This window comes from Haemorhous mexicanus, chromosome 27 (assembly GCF_027477595.1).
Source record: "Haemorhous mexicanus isolate bHaeMex1 chromosome 27, bHaeMex1.pri, whole genome shotgun sequence".
NCBI lineage: Eukaryota > Metazoa > Chordata > Aves > Passeriformes > Fringillidae > Haemorhous > Haemorhous mexicanus.
Window position 1 is genome coordinate 2,119,038 of NC_082367.1, and position 18,395 is coordinate 2,137,432.

At 49.4% G+C, this 18,395-nt stretch overlaps 1 protein-coding gene across 1 annotated transcript; it reads right to left on the reverse strand.

The window, feature by feature from the left end:
- Window positions 1-40: 40 nt before the first annotated feature.
- Window positions 41-17,595, reverse strand: CTPS1 (CTP synthase 1). The gene is made up of 19 exons (XM_059868861.1): window positions 17,477-17,595; window positions 16,827-17,003; window positions 16,308-16,478; window positions 15,541-15,641; window positions 14,271-14,387; window positions 13,551-13,634; window positions 13,228-13,308; window positions 11,434-11,585; window positions 9,473-9,605; window positions 7,966-8,054; window positions 7,132-7,226; window positions 6,548-6,610; window positions 5,749-5,792; window positions 4,936-5,032; window positions 4,647-4,702; window positions 4,468-4,564; window positions 4,047-4,191; window positions 2,960-3,050; window positions 41-1,632 (listed from the first exon to the last, which is right to left on the reverse strand). Exons 1-18 carry the CDS (start codon window positions 17,577-17,579, stop codon window positions 2,966-2,968), a joined length of 1,890 nt encoding a protein of 629 aa, XP_059724844.1. The 5' UTR covers window positions 17,580-17,595; the 3' UTR covers window positions 41-1,632; window positions 2,960-2,965.
- Between the last annotated feature and the right edge of the window lie 800 nt (window positions 17,596-18,395).

The window sequence follows — 18,395 nt, forward strand, 5'->3', positions numbered from 1 at the left end:
CTCCGAGCAGGCAGAACAGAGCAGGCTCAGGGCTCCTTACTCAGTTTGTTACAAATGAGCATTTAATGACCAAGTCAGTTGCACGGTTTTGGCCAAAACAGACATTTCAGGAGGAAAAAACCCAGAGTTGTGCTGCAGCTGAGGGAGGATCTCACCCTGCCCCAGGACAGCCAGGCCAGGGCAGGACTGGGCAGCAGCAGAGCACTGCAACTCGAGAATTCCTGCCCAACAGCTGGAACTGGCACACGAGGAATGCTCAAAGCTCTCCAGGCTCACAGCAGCTTTACAGGGAGTATTTAAAACAAATGAGGACTAAAGCAGGGGGGGCTGGGGATGAGATCCCTGGGGAGGGACAGGACAGGGCTTGGTTTCGTGGCTCAGCCAGCTCTGACTGTGCAGGTCTCCCAAACTCCACGGGGCTGCTGAGGTCTGAGTGTGCGACATCAGCCAAGGGAGACACTTTGTTTGTTTCCTTCCTTCCTTCCTCCTCAGTCAAGGGCCACACAGAGCAGGGAAGCGAGGCAGTTCAGCCCCCTCAGCCCCACACAGCTGGACAGCAACACCCACCCCCCAAGGCAGGGGTGGTGAGCCCCTCCCTCAGGAGCAGCCCCTGGGAATTGCAGGAGCCCAGCACAGGACTCCAGCGTGGACAAAAAGGCAACAAAAAGGCTCCACTTCAAATCCATGAAAAAGCACCAAGAGCTGCTGTGTCCCAGGCCAGGGACACAGTTCAAGGAAGCAGTGGAAGTGGTTCAGTGGTTCACTCTGCTCACCTCCCCCTTGATGCAAGGGGTCGGAGTTTCCCAGCCCCAGGAGCAGCTCCAGGAGCACAGGGAGGGCTCACAGGAACCCCTCAGGTCAGGGTTTCCCTGGCAGCTTTGTTCTCCTGGCCCCCTCAACCTGATCCCAGTTAATCTCATCCCTGCAGTGACACCTCAGCCAGAGCTGAGCATGTTCCAGAGTAACACCATTCCAGGAAGATCATCCTGGTTATAAATTCATAGTGACAATGAATGCACCAAGAGCAGCAGTGCCAAAGGTTTGCAAATGCTACTGAAAAAAAAATAAAAACAAACAAAAAATCCCCTTCCCCCTTTCCCTGAAAAAAAAGAAACACCAACCCAAAAAGGCTGCGTGAAGCTGCCCAGAGCCCTCTCTGCAGCACAGCCCAGCTCAGAGACTAAGCCAGCCCCCAAAATCTTGTGCCATCCATAATTTCACCAGTAAGCAAAGACTGAGGAGGGAGCAGAAAGACTGGAGAAAGCAGCTCCACTGTCAGTGTCCAAGGCACCCTGGTGCCAAGCACTGCCTGCACTGGGAAGGACGTGTGCCATGGGATTCCCCTCAACACAGCAAATCCCACACCCAGCCTGCTTTGACCTCCAAGCTGCTGCAACTGAAGGAACTGCAGGAAGTCTGGAGGAGCCTCTGTGAACTCTCCCCCACAAATAACCAAGATCTATAGAGAAAATAAAGGAAGGACAGAAGAGCTGAGGAAAAAAGGGACAGGATCGCAGAACAAAAATTATAAACCCATAAGTTAGGAAAGCCCAAAGCTGAGGGTGTTGAAGCTACTGCTGTAAGAACACCTGGAAAACCTAATGGAGACTCCTCTGTGCAGCAAGGACACACCTGGAGAGAGAAAAGGAGCAGGAATTACTGACAGGGAAGAGCCACAGGCTGGAACTGCAGAGTCTCACACGTGGGCCCTGGTGAGAGCCCTGTGCCCAGCTCAGGGGTGTCTCAGCTCCACAGGGGCACTGGGGCACCTCCAAAGGCACTGAACTGCTCCCCTGGACACGGCTGCTTCCACACAGAGCACAGGGAGTGAGCACAGCTCAGCCAGGACTGAGCCCCTGTCCTGCCCACAGCCAGCACCAAAGCAGCATTTTCACTGTGCTGCAGCCCCAAGAGAGCTGGGCTGACACAAATCCAGGGACACTGCCACCCTCCCCATGTGAGGACAGCCCCCAAGCCACCAGAGCTGCCACATTAGGGAACACAGGGAATACTGCCAGTGAGACCAAGGTTCAGAGTATCTTTAGGATCAAAATTTACAGGGAGAATTCTTCAGCTGTTGGCGCTGTGGAACAGTCCAACACCCAGCAATCACATCTGGTCCCAGTGCTGTGCCCAGGGATGGGGAGCACTCCTGTGACAGACTGGGGCTGGCCCTGCTTCCCCCCTGCAGGTCACTCTGGAAGGGGGAGGAGGGAGGGGCTGGACCTCTTCAGTGCCCTGGCACTCAGCAGAGGAGCCCACATACCCACAGGGGTGTGCAGATACTGCTCAGCTCCTGCAAAACCCCCACACAAACCAGCCAGAGCAGGGGCAGCTCTCACATCCATCATCACCCACTGCACAGAGGGAGAATGCAAATGTAAACTCTGCCTGTTTTGCTGGTGCAGTCTGAGGGCCAGGTTTTAGTGTCTTCTCCTTCCCAGGACTGTGTACACCGAGTTTACACAACCCTGTAACACCTGCAGCCCTTACAGAGCAGAGCTTGAGCCCCAGGTCTGACAGGACCTGCTGTCCCAGGAGATGGACACAATGGACACTTCCAAGATGCTCTTTTACTATGGTGAGGGACTGCAAAACACTGAATTTCCTAAACCCAGGAACTCCTTGTGCAGCTCTGCCCCCATTTCCAGGAGAATGTGCACCACTGGTGCTTTTACCCAAATCTAACCCCAAACTCCTCTGTGTGCATTTGTATTTTATTGTGTGTCACTTTGCTAGGGGACACCCACCCCCAGCTGTTACACAGACAGAGGCAGCACCCAGCCCTCAGCACAGCTGGAACAGATCTAAACTGTGCTAACACATCTAAACTGGGAGCACCAGCACATCTCATGGTGCCCCAGCTTCCTACCAAATAATGTGGGACTCAGTTGCCAGGAGCAAAGATTGGCCAAGAATTTTTTTCTAGAAGGAAGAGGCTGAGATCATGAAACATTACCAGGAATCAGTCATGGTTTGCTGAAGGGAACTTCAGCTCTGTTATCTCCAGGTCAGGAGAGCTGCTGCCACTCCGGTCACTGTAGGTGTCCCTGCAGGAGTAAAAGATTTGGGGTTAGGGAGCACAAGTGCTTTAAGGACAGATAATTAATGTGGGATGCTGCAGCTCTGCTGCAAGGAGCCATTTCAAACTCAAAAGTGCAAAAGCAGAGAGTTAAAATATCCCTCCACCTTTGGAGGCACTGAAATGAGAGTGCCTCACACATGAAACTCCTCTGGAGCACACCTGACCACTGTGATGTTGACACCAACAGGAATGCCGTGGTGCAGCTGCACTGCAGCTCAGCCCACAAAGCCAACACTTTCCTTTTGGCATTGCATTTGCCTGGGTTTGATACAGGCACTGCTAATTCTCTGCATTTGGTCTGGCTTTTCTTTAGTGCCTGGCAGCACCCAGCAATCCCTCAATGTGAGGAGGAGAACAGGTCAGTACCAAATGGTTATTTGTTGCACAGTCCCACGTGCCATGGGGAATTGCAGGCACTGGGGAACAGCAGCACCAAGTAACTGCACCATTAAATCCACCCAAACCACCACTTGCTTTGCAAACTGAAACAAGGAAAGCTGAAGTCAGAAAAAAAAAAAAAAAAAAAAAAAAAAAAAAAAAAAAAAAAAAAAAAAAAAGAGAGGCTGCAACCACCAGGGTCTGTTCTTTAAACCAGCAAGAGGAACAAGTTTCTCATGGACCAGCCTGTACAGGGGACTTGTCTGAGGAATGCAGGGGAAAGCTCAGGAGGTCTCCAGTCATGTAAAAGAGGAGGCCCAACCTCAGTTCCCAAAAAGAGCCTGACTGACAGCACAGGGCTACAGATCTCCAGATCTCCTCTCCCTGAAGCCAGGGCCTCTCTGCAGGACAGCTCTGTGGCCCCACAATCAGCCTCCACACACGAGCTTTCAAAAGAAGAGTGGAAAGGGCTGCAATACCAAGTTATCCCCAGGAGCTCTGTGCCAAGAGGATGCTCTGGGTTATCCTGCAGGAAGCAGCACTGTCCTGTGACAGCTCTGACTGGGGTCTGTCTGAAACCCACCTGGGGGAGAGCCTGCAGCCCTTCTGCAGGTAGTGGGTGAGTCTCCCTGCAGATGCCAGGAGGAGCCCAAAGTATGGGGGTGATGGCTTGATGGGCCTGGAGAGGAACTCGGGGTGATACTGAACACCAACGAAGAAAGGATGCTCTGAGGGGAACAAACAAAACATTCATGTCAAGTCTCTCAAGCTCGTGGCTGAGCTGCAAGTCAAATCCTGATTATGCTGAAGCCCTGAAGATGGGGAAGCATCATTTCCATTTCTGTCTATAAATGGAGAGGGACATGAGATTTTATTTTTACCATCATTTTATGGATGGAATCAAGACAGTCTGAATGGGTCCCACATGAAAAGCTGCTCCATTACCCTCCAAACACTTTCCCTTGTCCATCCCACACCCACAAACCAACTGCTTAAGGACTCACCTTCCAGTTCAACCACTTCCATCCTCTCTCCCTCCTCATCCTGCCCCACAAACTTCAGACCTTGCTCTTCAAAACACTTCTTCAGTTCTGGATTGACCTAGAAAATCAGGAGCAAGACAAGCCATGATCTCTTGTGTCTGGATTACACAGGAAAGCTCAATACCTCTGAGCATTTTTACCTCAAATCTGTGTCTGTGTCTCTCTTCCAAGAAATCATGATCTCCATAGAGCTTCCCTGCAGCAGAAGCAAGATGTTCCTTAGAGCAGTGATCACAGCTCTTAACACATTCACTTGATCAGCATCCTTCAGAATCTGCACTTCTGGAGGGAATTAAATCCCCTGATCCCCATTCCCCCCCAGAACAGTCTGTGAACAACTGCCATTCAAGGATGCTTCAACATCCCCAGGCCTCACTTCCCCAAGCCATTGCCAGGAAACATTTCCAGAAGAGGCAAGAAGGGCCTTACTCATGATTGAATTCTTGGTTTGGAAGAGTGTCCTCCTCTTGCCAAGCCTCATTGTCCCACCCATTTGCCCAGGATTATGTTCTGGCATGTCTATGACCTGTGGAAAGAATTCAGAGGGAGGTGAGAATCAGGGAGCAGTAACAGTAACAGGCAGACTCTGACACATAAAAGGAAAAAATTCCCACCAACATTCATGCAAAAAACCGAGGAAACCAGCCCAGAACACTGCCTTGACAAGGCAGACCAACAGAACTAGGTTAGCTGGCTGAGTTGTTCAGTACAGGCTGCCCAGTCCCTATGGGAGGTTTGTGGATATTCAGGGCACTCTCACAGAGGAGTGGCCTCAGTCAGAGTTGACACAGATTGCACACACCAATACTGTGCTGTTCACTGAACTGCAGGTTAAACAAACATGCAAATTTATGGGAGGAAAAAAAATCAAATCAGACTTGCTCACTCTCTGATAAATAACATCATAAGCTGTTTTTTGGTAACTTCCTCACTTTGAGCAGCATTTTAAATTACAGCAGAAGCCAAGCAGGGCAGACCCTGGACCAGAAACACAGAGCCTTCCACAATTGTTCCCAGGAATTCAGGTCTGTCTGGAGCTATAATACAACAGTTCAAGTTGGAAGGGATCTTAAATCCCATCCAGTGCCACCTCTGCCATGACAGGGACACCTCCCACTGTCCCAGACTGCTCCAAGCCCTGTCCAACCTGGCCTTAGACACTCTGAGTGTCCTGGCAATCATGCCCAGGGATGTGCAGGAAAGTCAGGTAAGGATATCACAAGTTAATCACCATCAACTCACCACTGGATGAGAAGTTTTGGGGTCAAACTCTGTTGAGTTGGCATCTGCAATGTAACATTCAGCAGTCAGGAACACAGAGTGGCTCACACCATGGCATCACCTCCAGGACCTGCCCCAGGGACAGCTGCTCCTCATCCCAGCTGTGCTGAGCCCCCCCTCAGGCACAGAACACCCCAGGCAGCAGGAACAGAGCTGCCAGCAGTGTTCAGTATCAATTTGCAGTCAGAGGATAACCACCCTCAGTCAGGAAAAACACAGCTTCAAATACAGAAATAAAGGCAGGGAGGGGGAAAGGAGCACAAGGAACTCCTTCTTCCTCACCCTCATTACTGGAGAAAATCAAAGAGTCAGGCTGAGAACTCAGTTTAGCATGCTCTGAAGGGAGTTGTGTTAACAGGGACCTGCTCAATCCAAGCAGAGGGGCTCAGAAGGTGAAAGAGCTGCAACTGCTGGCTGCCTGAATTGCTTTTTGGGCAATTCCCACTGGCTGCAGTGGGAATTTGGCACATGTAGACCACCAAGGTGTTACATTCAGGAGCTAAGAACCTCATGTTGAGCAATAGGAAGCTATCTGTCATTATCAGCATGACTCACTCCCTTCATTTTTATTTAAATAGGGTAAGGAAATTGCTCTTTTTACTTGGAATTAGCAAAAGAGATAGGGATCTTTACAGGTCTAGGTAAAAAATTAAACCTACCTATGAAAAACTTAAAATCACAGGTATCTAAAAAAACCCCACAGCTATTACTCAAGGAACCCAAGAAATGACCAAAGGCAGGAGGGGTTTTGTGCCATTACCTTGCCAGCCAAGGACACTGCGAGCAAACTCCACCACTGCCAACTGCATTCCCAGACAGACTCCTGTGGAAGGACAGGCAGGACATGGATCAGGTCAGGACAAGGACCTCTGAGCCATGCTGCAAAGCACACACACCCTCACGGAGTATCCTGAGCCAGAGGCAGATCTTTGACTGGGATGTAGGGCTCTGTAGTCCTGGCAAGCTCTACTTCCCTCCCTTTCCCATCCCCTCTGCTCATACTCCAGCTGAGTCTCTCACCACAGACACTTCACTGAAATGCAGACTTGTATTTCTTGGTGCCAAGATCACCACAGCCTGATCTGAAACATCCCCAGACTGCAACTCCCTCATCACAGACTCCTTGTCAGCACAGCCCAGCCACTTCTGACCACCTCAGAGCTAACCAGGGGCGAGGCTGCACTCCCTGCTCAGCTGAGCACAGATCACTGCCTTCCTCAGACACTGCCTGCAAAACTGCTCATCCCAGACACCAGTGAGGATCAGGGCAGCTCCTGCTGCAGACCAGTAAGACTGTCCTTCACCTTTCTTTATTTCTTCTTATGGATGAAACATGATTCTCACCTAAAAAGGGTTTTTTCTGTTTTCTTGCCCAGGAAATAGCTTGAATTTTGCCTTCTGTCCCTCGAACACCAAATCCACCAGGAACCAGAACTCCGCTGCATGAGGATGAAGAGATTCCATTCAGCATGGCTGCCCCAAACCACACACCCACAAATCACCCCCCTCCCATAAAATCCTGGCCTTGCAAGACCCCTCTCCCCTGAAAAGGGCTCTGAAGTAGCCACGTGGCAAGGCCTGGCTGCAGCAGTTTCCACATGACTTCACATGAGCTGTCACATAAAGAGGGGGAAAATGTTTCATAAATGCCAATTTTACCTTCCCAAAGAGAGATCCCAAATACCTCCCAGGTTACCATGCTGAAATGGCTCATGCTGTGGGACTCACACACCCTGCCCCAAACATGTTTGCAAACACATCACCCAGCCAGGCCCATGCTGAGGAAACCCCTGGCTACAGTGGCAGGTTTTGCCAACACCAAACTCTGCACGAGGTTCTTTCTTCTGCTCTCACTCAAATCCTGCTGCCCTGAGGGGTAACAGGCCCCACTTGTTCTTGGTTTTGTGCTAACTCTTTCTGAAGAACTTGGTAGCCCATTTACACCTTCCATTTTCACTCTGGCTTCACCAGTTCCCTTCCTTCCTCCTGATTTCCTCTCAGAGTTTCCACCTGATCATGCAGGTGTGCATATCCTCACCAGCAGGATCATTTCCCTCACCTCCCTCACTTATCTAACAATTCTCCATTTTGCCCCTGAGAGGGGTCTGGGGCCTTGTCAGTGTGCTGAAAACAGGTTTATCAGACATTCTCCAAGGAAAGGACCACAGCAGAACTTACTCAGCCCCACAGAGCTTCTGCCACGCCTCGTGGTACCTGACAGGCTCCTCCTGCAGGGTGTCTGGCTCCAAGTCAGCAGAGTCAATGTACTGGGAAGAAATCCAGAAAAAGGATGATGAGATATTGCCACCAGAGTGTACAGGACTTCCTGAATTCTCATTAAATTAAGACAGCATCATTCCTCCTGTTCAGCTCTGGATTTGTTTCCTAATGGATCCTTTAGTTTTTTCTGGGCTGATTTCCCATCTGTCAGCCAACAAATCTCCTTTCTCACCCCCCTGCTCTTGGTGCACAAACAGAACCCATGATTTCTGTGTCCTCCCCTCTCTGCAGCCCTGCTGGGACTTACACCAAGTTCCTGAGCCCCAGCCTGTGACGTTCAGTGTGAGGAAGGTGGGAACATGGGGCTGTGCAGACACAAACCACCACAGAGAGAGGAAAAAACCTATCCCTCTCTCATCAAACAAACATCTCCTTCACAAAGCACTGCAGAAGAAATAGGCTATGGTGAAACACAGGCTGCTGTAATTAAAGGGTGTTATGACAATGGAAAAAAACCCTGCAGTTTTTCCATTTTCTCATCTCCAGCATTCCATTACCTCTGAACTTCTGGATGTTCTGGCAGGCTGCTAACCTTTTAAAAGAACCATTTTGTCCTTCTTTTTTTGTTTGTTTTTGGAAGTTGCAAAACTACCAATCAGTTCTTTAACTAACTACAGCAACTCAGTTCCTCAGCACAAGATCTCCCTGCACAGAGCCCACGTCCCTTCTGAGCCACTCAGACACAGCTGTGCCAGGGAACACCCACAGATGCTCATGCAGAGTTTGCACTTTAAGCAAAACAAGAATGGTATTTTCACCTCTGCTGATTTTGGGAAATGAAAGGAAACCCTGACCTAGATCAGTACCTATTTCCATGACTCACTGACATCATGGAACTGCTGGGCATTTAGAAATATATTGAAATGAAAATTAAATTTCTAGCAACAGGTACATATTTCACCTCCTCAGAGCATCCAGCTGTGACCAAGACCCCTGAAAGCATCTGTGCATCCAAACCAGCATGAAAACCTTAGTAAAGCCTGAGGCAGAAGCATCATAAAAGCTGAGTACCACAAGGTTAACAGCAACAACAACAACAAAAAGAAATAAACAACAAAAAGAATAATTTGCAACAAGTGTCAGAGAAATGAGAGCAGAGAGTTCCCCCTCCAATCCATCCACCACTGTCACAGCTCAGCACACAGCACTGAGGAGTTTCCACCCCCTCCAGCTCACAGGAGAGGCTGGTTTGCTCTGAAGCTGGTTTAGGCCTGATAACAGCTGTTTTAATGCTGCTATAATCAAAACAGCTGTTTTGATGCAAGGATAATTTGGATGTTCATTGGCTGAATCACTTCTCCCTTTCTGTCTGCGGGTTCATGAAAATCTGAATTAGGATGGGCAGCACTGTAGGTGGAAGCAGGATGGGTGGAGTTTTTTTCCCCACACACAGACCCATCCCTACCTTAATGTCAAGTTTGTGGTTGATGGCCAGGGCAGAGTGCTCCAGGGCTTTGATGACAGATGCATAGGAGTCAGAAAATTTGGTGTATTTGCCCACCAGTGCAATGGAACACGTTTCAAGCAGACGGTCGTACCTACAGAACACCAGAGCACACAGGTTATTCCAGCAGGAACAGGAGAGGGATGGAATCTTCCATTCTCTTCAGCTTTCCAAGGAACAAACAAACTTTTCCTGTTCTCCTAAGTGTGTCCAACAGAGCTGGCATCCTTGCAAGAGTGACCTTTTACAATAATTACAATTTAGAAACATCAAAGCGAGATCCAAACCAGAACAATGACTGAGGAAAACAGTTGCAGAAAGCCACAAATAAATTAACTCATCTCTCCTGGTGATGAAAAGCCATTCTGAGCAGATCCAAACTGCCTTTTCAGGAAGCTGCATGAGATTCAAAGGCTGCACTGAACTCCTAGGAGAGGATCAAAGCAGAGCCTGGTGTATGTTTGTACTGCACAGCATCTTCCCACGCTGCTGCTGAGCTCGTATCAGCAGCTACAAACACAGAAAGCATTTCTGCAGTCCTAAGGCTGTGCTGCCTCCACTTTCAACCCCCAGCACCTGGCAGCACAGGATTCACACAGCATTCCTGGCCACAGCCAAGAGTTTGTTTAAAGTTTCTCTCAGAATTGCTAAATACCTTCAGCCCAGCTGGTGACAAGGGCATTCCCCATCAAAAGGAAATGTTATTGACAGGGCTGGCTTATGTCAGGCACAGGAATCAAGGAAAGCATCTAGATCTTGAAAATTAATATCTTATAAGAACAAACATATTTAAGGCTTCAGCTGACATTCAAGCCCTTTCTGAAGAGACTCTATTCACTATTTCCCCATAAATATTGAGTATATTCCTCACAAGAAAAAACCCCAGTGTCCAAGGAGTCTCAGAACATGCACCAAACACTTGTCTCACGTGCCTGAAAGCACTCTCAAAGATACTCTTTGACACTCCTGACGTCTCCATATAGCTACAAAAGGATTTCATCACTTTGTAATGTTACTGAGAGGGGTTTTTTTATAAAAAGGGAGGGCAGAGCTGTCCACCTTTTAATAACTTCAAGAGCTTTTAATAACTTCAAGCTGGGTTTGACGCAGACAGTGCACTTCCAACATAAGATAAGGATCTCACTAAGTTCATCTCACAGGATTTTATGGAGAAAGGCTGAGGGAACTGGGGTGGTTCAGCCTGAAGAAGAAAAAGCCCCAGGGAGACTTGATGGCAGCCTTCCAGTAAGAGGATTTATGAGAAACATGGGGACAGACTTTTTAGTAGTGTCTGGTGTGCCTGGACATGTGGTGGTGGTTTTGATCTAAAAGAGGGGGGAGATTTAGGCTAGATATAAAGATGAAACTTTGTACAATCAGTGGTGAGGCACTGGCACAGGTTGTCTGAAACCCATTCAGGTGTTTTAGCAGCACGTGAATGAACGAAGTTCAGAGCAGCTCTTGCAAGCAAAAGAAACCCAGCTGGAATAAACAGTTCCACATGCTAATCCAGTCAGGGTTTCTGTCTTCATCTCCAAGGGGACTGCAGGATCATCACTGCATTAAGGCTCAGCTCAACAAAGCAGGAGGAACAGAAGTTGTAGCCATAGGATTTTTGGTTTCATCAAGCCTGACACTTCTGAGATAACACATAATTTTCATCTCCATTTGAAAGCATTAATAAAAATTTGTTAGTTCAACATGAATGCTTTGGGAAGAACCTCCCACAGCAGCTATGGACTCCCCACCCTAGAAACATTCAAAGTTTGGATAGGGCTCTGAGCAAAAGCAAAAAAACAATGTGAGCATGTAAGAACACACTTGAGGAACAGGAAATGACATTCATCATCTCAAACAATCAACAACCAAGAAGAGAAAGCAATGCTGAGGTGTGCTGCAGTGTGCCCAGCAGTGCAGCTCACCTGTCAGCCATCTCCTTCCACTTCATGAGCATCCTCCTGGGCTGCCTCTCGATGGGAAGGTCCAGCCTGTGCCTGAAGTAGTCCACAACTCCCTGCTCCTCCAGCAGCAGAGGAACTCGGTAGATGGAGGAGACATCATGGACACAAATGACCTGTTGATAAAATAAGGATATCATTGAAACAGCCATCCAGTGCCTGTACAACCATTTTACCTCAGATATTCAGTGTTCTTGTCTCTAGCAGAACACCATATGACCACCTAAACTTCCAGGCAGTAACATTTTGAATAACCTAACATATCAAAAGCTTAGTACTGGTTTCCTTATGCTTGAAAAAGCCATTCTTCAGCACTTCCAAGGCATTCCTGCTCCCTGGAGCCCCTCGGGAAGGGCTAGAACACAGTAACCCAGCAGGAGAGTCAGCTGCCCAGCACTTTATGTGAGCAGCACTCAGCAAAGTTCAAAGAACATTCCAGAGAGACTCCTGTGATACAGAATCCCAAGTGAAGCTACAAACTGCCACAGGCACAGCTTCCCCCTTCCCACCTCTGTCCTTCCTAACCAGGGCTCCCAGTCTGAGTGAAACCCAGGGCAATCTGTGACCCCAGTACAGCAATACCTTTACAGGGTGCCCCTCATCAAATTTGGGATTACACAATTATGAGCAAAGAATTCTCAGGTTAATGAGGAAAATCTACATCAACAGTTCTAGTTCACTGAAATGGGAAAAGATGGCTCAGGACAACTGTCACCTGTCCATTAGTAATGAACCTGTGCTTTAGGGATCCAAGACACTTCTTTAAATCCTCATTTCTACTGACTCAAATGAAAGCAGAGTTCAGTTCTGCACCAGTCAAACCTCCCTGGCTGCACATTTTCCTCTTTTACCCTCAATGCTGCTCACTTCTCAATCCAAGTGCAACAGCAGTCAGAGCAACAACTACATAGAACAGCATTAAACTTCCTGGAAAGGGATAGGAGCCAACTTATTTTGAATTCCTGGCCAACAAGAGGTAGATATTTTACTGATGACACATCAACATTACTGCCAGCAGTGCAGTGCTTGAAATTGCAGTACTCAAGTTTGGTCTTGCTATAGAACAGATTAATAAAAATTACTTGACAGAACCTGGGATTGTGAAGTTATACTCAGTCTTTCACAAAAAGACAACATTTTTCGAGCTGCAGCTGGATTGCAAAGTGCTAAAACTCAGCCTACACACTTCTGACTATTTTCCAAGGTCCAACTTAGAATGTGGTACAAGTCTCAGTATAGAAAGAATCATGCAAACATGGAATTTGTGCACATCACAACCTTCAAGTGAAGCACTGCTTCTCCCAAACACCATTTCAACCTCTCTGTGAAATCTCTCCTCAAGAATTCTTGTGCAGAACAATAATATAGTGAAAAGAGCAGAAGTACAGTAATATAGCCTTTAAAACTAATTTTGGGTAATCTTTTCACCTCTAAATACTAAAAATCTCATTCTATGTTCACAGGAGGAATGCAGAACTGCAATTAAGGTCAAAGCAGTGATTCAGAAATCACCTTGGATTCCATAGAATTCTCTAAGCTTACACCAATCACCTCACAAGTAAACCTGGGTGCTGGCACAAAAAGAATTGGTTTAGCAACAGGTCCATGTGTCAGGAAGGGAGGTAAGACAAAGCAGCAAATGAATTATGCAGCTACCAAAACAGAGAGCTAGAACTGCTGCACTAGACAAAACTCCCTTCAGCATCTGACAAACAGCTCCAGTATTTATTGCAAGGAAGCACAGACAGCAATCCTCACCTGTTCTGGTTCAACATGACAGAACATGGAAATCTTTTCTTTTACTGAGGTATCCAGTGGAGTGGAGCACCTGCAAACAATCTAACAGAGCAGCAACATCAGGGTTGTGACGCAAACAGAAACACTCAGGCATTCATAAAACAATCCTCTAAAAAGAGCTGTCTTTGTGCAGTCTCTGGTTTGAGAAAAAAACCCACAACTCTGCTTCTTTTCCTTATTTATCACCACTATACAAGAGCTCTCAAACTCAGCATTGCTTAGACAAGACTGCTGCTGCAACATGCCAGATTCTTACATTCAAAGCCAGGCTACACAAACCTTACCAGATCTGGAGAGAGCCCGAGACCTCTGAGCTCACGAACACTGTTCTGGGTGGGTTTGGTCTTCTGCTCCCCTGTCGAGCTTGGCTGGCCAGAGAAGAGCAGTGGGTGCATCAGATTGTGATAAGGAGCAATGATTCAGCAGGTTAATCAGGACCCTCAGACATCTCACAGAAACTTGACTCAGTTCTTGGACACTTCACATGAACCTCCTGTAGCCCATTTTAATCCCCATGACTGAGAGCAGCAGCAGGAACTCAAGTTCCAATCTGCCCACTGGAGTGCAGGAAGGAGAGGGACAGAGAGCCTAAGGTTTATCCACTGCTCCCTCCAAATACCTAATATTTCATATTTCTGATTTTTCTCTGTAAATCACCTGGCCTGGACAGAATGGGAAAAAGGGAGAAGAGAACCAACATTGATCTGCACTCCATAATTATCAATTTGCTCTGTCAAATCCAGTTCAGTCTGACACAAGCAATGTTCATGCTGCATTTCTGCAACTCCCAAGCCTTTATTACACATTTACACCCTTTGAAAAGTTCTTTTTGAATTCCTGTGAGACTTTTCAAATACATAAGCATATAATCTCTGCATTTCTGCCAGAAGTTTATATATACACAGAAATACAAAAGTAACAGCACTTAAGCATTTCAGAAATACCTATTTAGGAAATTTTGGACTGAGGAAGCCTCTGCCCACCAGTTTGTTTCAGGTCCTTACCTGGGGAACCAGGCTGACATGAATGTTACAGAAATTCTCTCTTTTGGCCTTGAACTGGAACTGGCGGAAGGCCTCGATGAAAGGCATGCTCTCAATGTCACCCACGGTGCCCCCGAGCTGGCAACACACACACACCAGGAGTTACAGTTACTGCCAAAACCTGCTGAGGGTGCACACTAAAGACATGAAAATACACATAACAATCTACTCCAGGTGCTATTCTACCTTCATCATTTCCCCACAAATCAAAAAGCCACAAGAATAACAGCTTCCCCTATGGGCAGCACCTCAGAGACATCAGCTTGACCCCCATTTTTTAGTCAGAGAAAAGACTTCAATGTGAAAATTATGATTTATGAACATTAGGTGGCACTGAGAAGCAAAATTTCTGGTTTTAGGAACTATATAGAGGGAACAGATATAAGACTATACTTGGAGCCTCCCAGGTTGTCAGACAGTGCCTCCTTGGCACTTGAGATCTGGACTTGTGATCCTGGCACAGAAATTGGCACCCAAGCTGCAGAGTCCAAGTCACCCTGACCTGGGCTCTGTGACAAGCTCCCCCTCCTGTGTTAGCACATCCCAGCAGCCAGCTCAGCACTGTCAGAGCCTTCACCCAGCTCTGTCTCCTTCTGGCAGCAGAACGTTCCATAAACACCCCGAGAACTGCCACCACTAACCTGTGCCATTTCCTGCTGCCTGTCTGTGCTTGAACTGGTCACTTGGAGGAGGAAAGACAACTGTATCCAGAGGGGGATTTACCTCCCCTGCCTCCATCCACCAAGGGAGAAGAGGCACAGTACAATTAACTCAGACTGGAATACTGAGTTACAAGAGCTAAAAAATTAATTGTGTAGGTTAATTCATAGAATATCCTGAGCTGGAAGGGACCCACTGAGTTCAGCCCCAAACCCTGCACAGACACCCCAAAAACCCCACCCTGGGCATCACTCCAGGAGCTCTGGCAGTGCCCATTCCCTGGGGAACCTGAGCAGTGCCCAGCAGCCTTTGGGGGAAGAACCTTGCCCTGATCTCCAGCCTAAATCTCCCCTGACACAGCTCCAGCTGTTCCCTGGGGTCCTGTAGGGCTGTCCCTCATGAGGCAGCTGCAGTTCAAAAGATTGTGGAGTAAGTGAAATTAACGAGGGGAATTTTTAACCCATTCAATAACACGCAAAGTTGAACATTTTTGTAAAGAAAAATGCAAAATATGCATATAGATCAGTTTACTGCAAGAAAAAAAACTACCTACTTTTTAAAAGTTACAAACCTCAATCACACAAACTTGGGGTTCAATGCCATCTTCATCCACAGGAATCCGTGCCTGCCTCATTACCCATTCCTGTATGGCATCTGTGATGTGGGGAACAACTGGGAAAAAAACCCAGGCAAGGGTTAAAGCCCCCATACTCCCTCTTAATTAATTAAAGAGCAAATTACTGACAATCACTATCCAGTGCTTCCCACAGGGCTTGAGCAGGAATTTCTGTCTTTAAAGAACTATGCATTTTTTAAGTGATTATTGTTGGCTGTGATTTTCAAGAGCCTTGGCAGGAAATTGAACCCTGCCTTAATTTAAACACATGTAAGCAGCATTTCCTCTAAGCTGAAAGATTCAAGCACAAACTGTTCTCTGCTCTAAACAGAGAAAGTTACTCTGTTTTTAACTGTCTGTAAAATGTCAACCAGCTGTGAAGAGTGGTTAAAAAGGGAAGGGACTGATCTGATACTCACAAGTCCTTTGGGTTTTCTAATAACATGAGTTAACAAAAGCATTTACTATTTCAACCAGCTAACAAACAACCCCAAAGTGTATTGGTCTGAAGTCTGTTCACATTTATCACTGGGTACATTAGACAGCTGGACCCAAGTCCAGCACAGTCCAAACCAAGCAGGATGGTGCAGAGCCTCAAGCAAAGATGAAAGGCAGAAGCATCCAACCAGGACTGAAATACAGAATGCACTTCAAGCAGCCAAGGATAGGACAACCTTTCAGTGAAGAAATTCCCAATATCCAGGAAAGAAGTTTTGCATCACCTTGGACCGTTTTGCCAAGATAATCTCCCTTCCTCTCCTTGTTAATGACATACTGGTAGATCTTCCCCGTGGTCAGGTTGTTGTCTTTGGTGAGTCGGATATCGAGGAAGCGCTCATAGTTCCCGAGGTCCAGGTCCACTTCCCCTCCATCATCCAGCACAAACACCTCCCCTGCAGACACAGAAACAGGCACAGGCACACGTGTCAGGCATGTGGAAGAATTCAACATAAGGAAACTCCTTCCCCGATTGCCACAGCAAGTTTAGGAGTGGCAAACAGAACTAAAACCCTTTATAACCGAGAGGAGCAGCGCACTGGGGACCGAACCCCTTCAGGCAGCAGCAAGAACAGGCAGAGCACATCTGTGCTGCAGGCACAGCAGCCGCAGCAGCCGGCCCGCAGTGCTGGCAGGCTCAGGAGCAGGCACAAAGGCTCGTACAAAGGAGACGATTCGCGGCAAGCCAAGACAGCCCCGGCGCCACCCGGCAGACCCCGACACCGAGCCCGCGGGGCACTCACCGTGCTCGTACGGAGAGAAGGTGCCGGCGTCGATGTTGATGTAGGGGTCGATCTTGATGGAGGTGACATGCAGCCCGCAGGACTTGAGGATGGTGCCGATGCTGCTGGCGATGATGCCCTTGCCGATGCCCGAGATCACGCCGCCCGTGACCAGGATGTACTTCATCTGCCCCGCGCCTGGACGCGACCGACACCGGCACGGCCTCAGCGCGGGCTCTGCCAGGGGGACGCGCTCCGAGCGCTGCCATTCCTGACAGCGACCCCCGGGCCGTGTCCCGCCCGCCGCTGAGGGCCGGTGCCCTGCCCGCTGACATTCCTGACAGCGACCCCCGGGCCGTGTCCCGCCCGCCGCTGAGGGCCGGTGCCCTGCCCGCTGCCATTCCTGACAGCGACCACCGGGCTGTGTCCCGCCCGCCGCTGAGGGCCGGTGCACTGCCCGCTGCCATTCCTGACAGCGACCACCGGGCTGTGTCCCGCCCGCCGCTGAGGGCCGGTGCCCTGCCCGCTCCTCCCGCCACAAATTCCCGCCTCCGGCGCGCGCCGCCCGCGTGGCCCCGCCAGGCCCGCGGGGTCCGCGTGGTCCCACTCTGCCGCCCGCTCGCCCGCTCCCCCCCCAGCGCTGCCCGGATGGTCCCGTCCGCCGCTCTCACCTGAGGCCGCCGGGCGCGCGGACAGCGCGCGCGCGGGGAGAGCGGGCGGGAGGTGCGGAGCGCGCGCGGCGCCGCTCCCGGCCGGCTCGGCTGGGAACCGCATGAGGCCCAGCTGGGCCTCTGCGCCTGCGCGGGCAGCGCAGGGGGCGGGCCCAGAGCCTGATGGAGGGGGCGTGGCCGGAGCCGGGATAGCCCCGCCCTCTGTCCCGCCCCAGTCCCCTCAGCGCCTCACCGGGGGCGGGAGTGGTCGTGGGATCGCGGAATGAACTGGGGTGGAAAAAACTTTTACTTTCATCCAGTCCAGCCTATGAGATAACACCTCCTCATCATGTCCCCAAGTGCCACATCGACGCCTTTCTTGAACGCTTCCAGGGATGGGGGGCGCCACTGCTGCCCTCAGCAGTCTAGGCCAGGACAATGTTTCAATTAAGAAATTCCCAAAATCCACCCTGAGCCTGCCCTGGCCCAGCCTGAGGCCGTTCCCTCTGCTCCTGTCCCTGTTCCCTGGAGCAGAGCTCGACCCCCCTGGCCGTCCCCTCCTAGCAGGAGCTGTGCAGAGCCACAAGGTCCCCCCTGAGCCTCCTTTGCTCCAGGCTGAGCCCCTTCCCAGCTCCCTCAGCTGTGCCTGAGGTGGATTCTGTCACTGTTGGTCTCATTTTCTGCTGTCCGTGTGTCCTGCCAGCACATTTCCCCACAGACGTGTCCCCTGGCTGTTGATAGCTCTGTGGGCAGAGATGTCCCTTTACTTTCCGGGGCTGTCCCCTCGCTGCTGGCACTTGGTGGCCCTGCACAGGAGTGCACAGGAGTGCAGTGCCTGCTGCCCCCTTGGAGGAAGCATTTGCTCTCAGAATTACCTGGCCATGCTGATTTGTTCCTCCACAAAGGACTCTTCCTGTTTTCTGCTGTCCTACGAGTAGCT

What these genes read in the sequence shown, in the direction of transcription:
- CTPS1 (XM_059868861.1), bottom strand. Translation starts at nt 17,579, where the DNA reads ATGCGGTTCCCAGCCGAGCCGGCCGGGAGCGGCGCCGCGCGCGCTCCG. An exon ending in CAGAAGCTCTGTGGGGCTGA is followed by an intron (nt 7,227 to 7,965) that starts GTAAGTTCTGCT and finishes ATCCTCATGCAG; the next exon opens with CGGAGTTCTGGTTCCTGGTG. An exon ending in AACCAAGAATTCAATCATGA is followed by an intron (nt 4,703 to 4,935) that starts GTAAGGCCCTTC and finishes CTTCTGCTGCAG; the next exon opens with GGAAGCTCTATGGAGATCAT.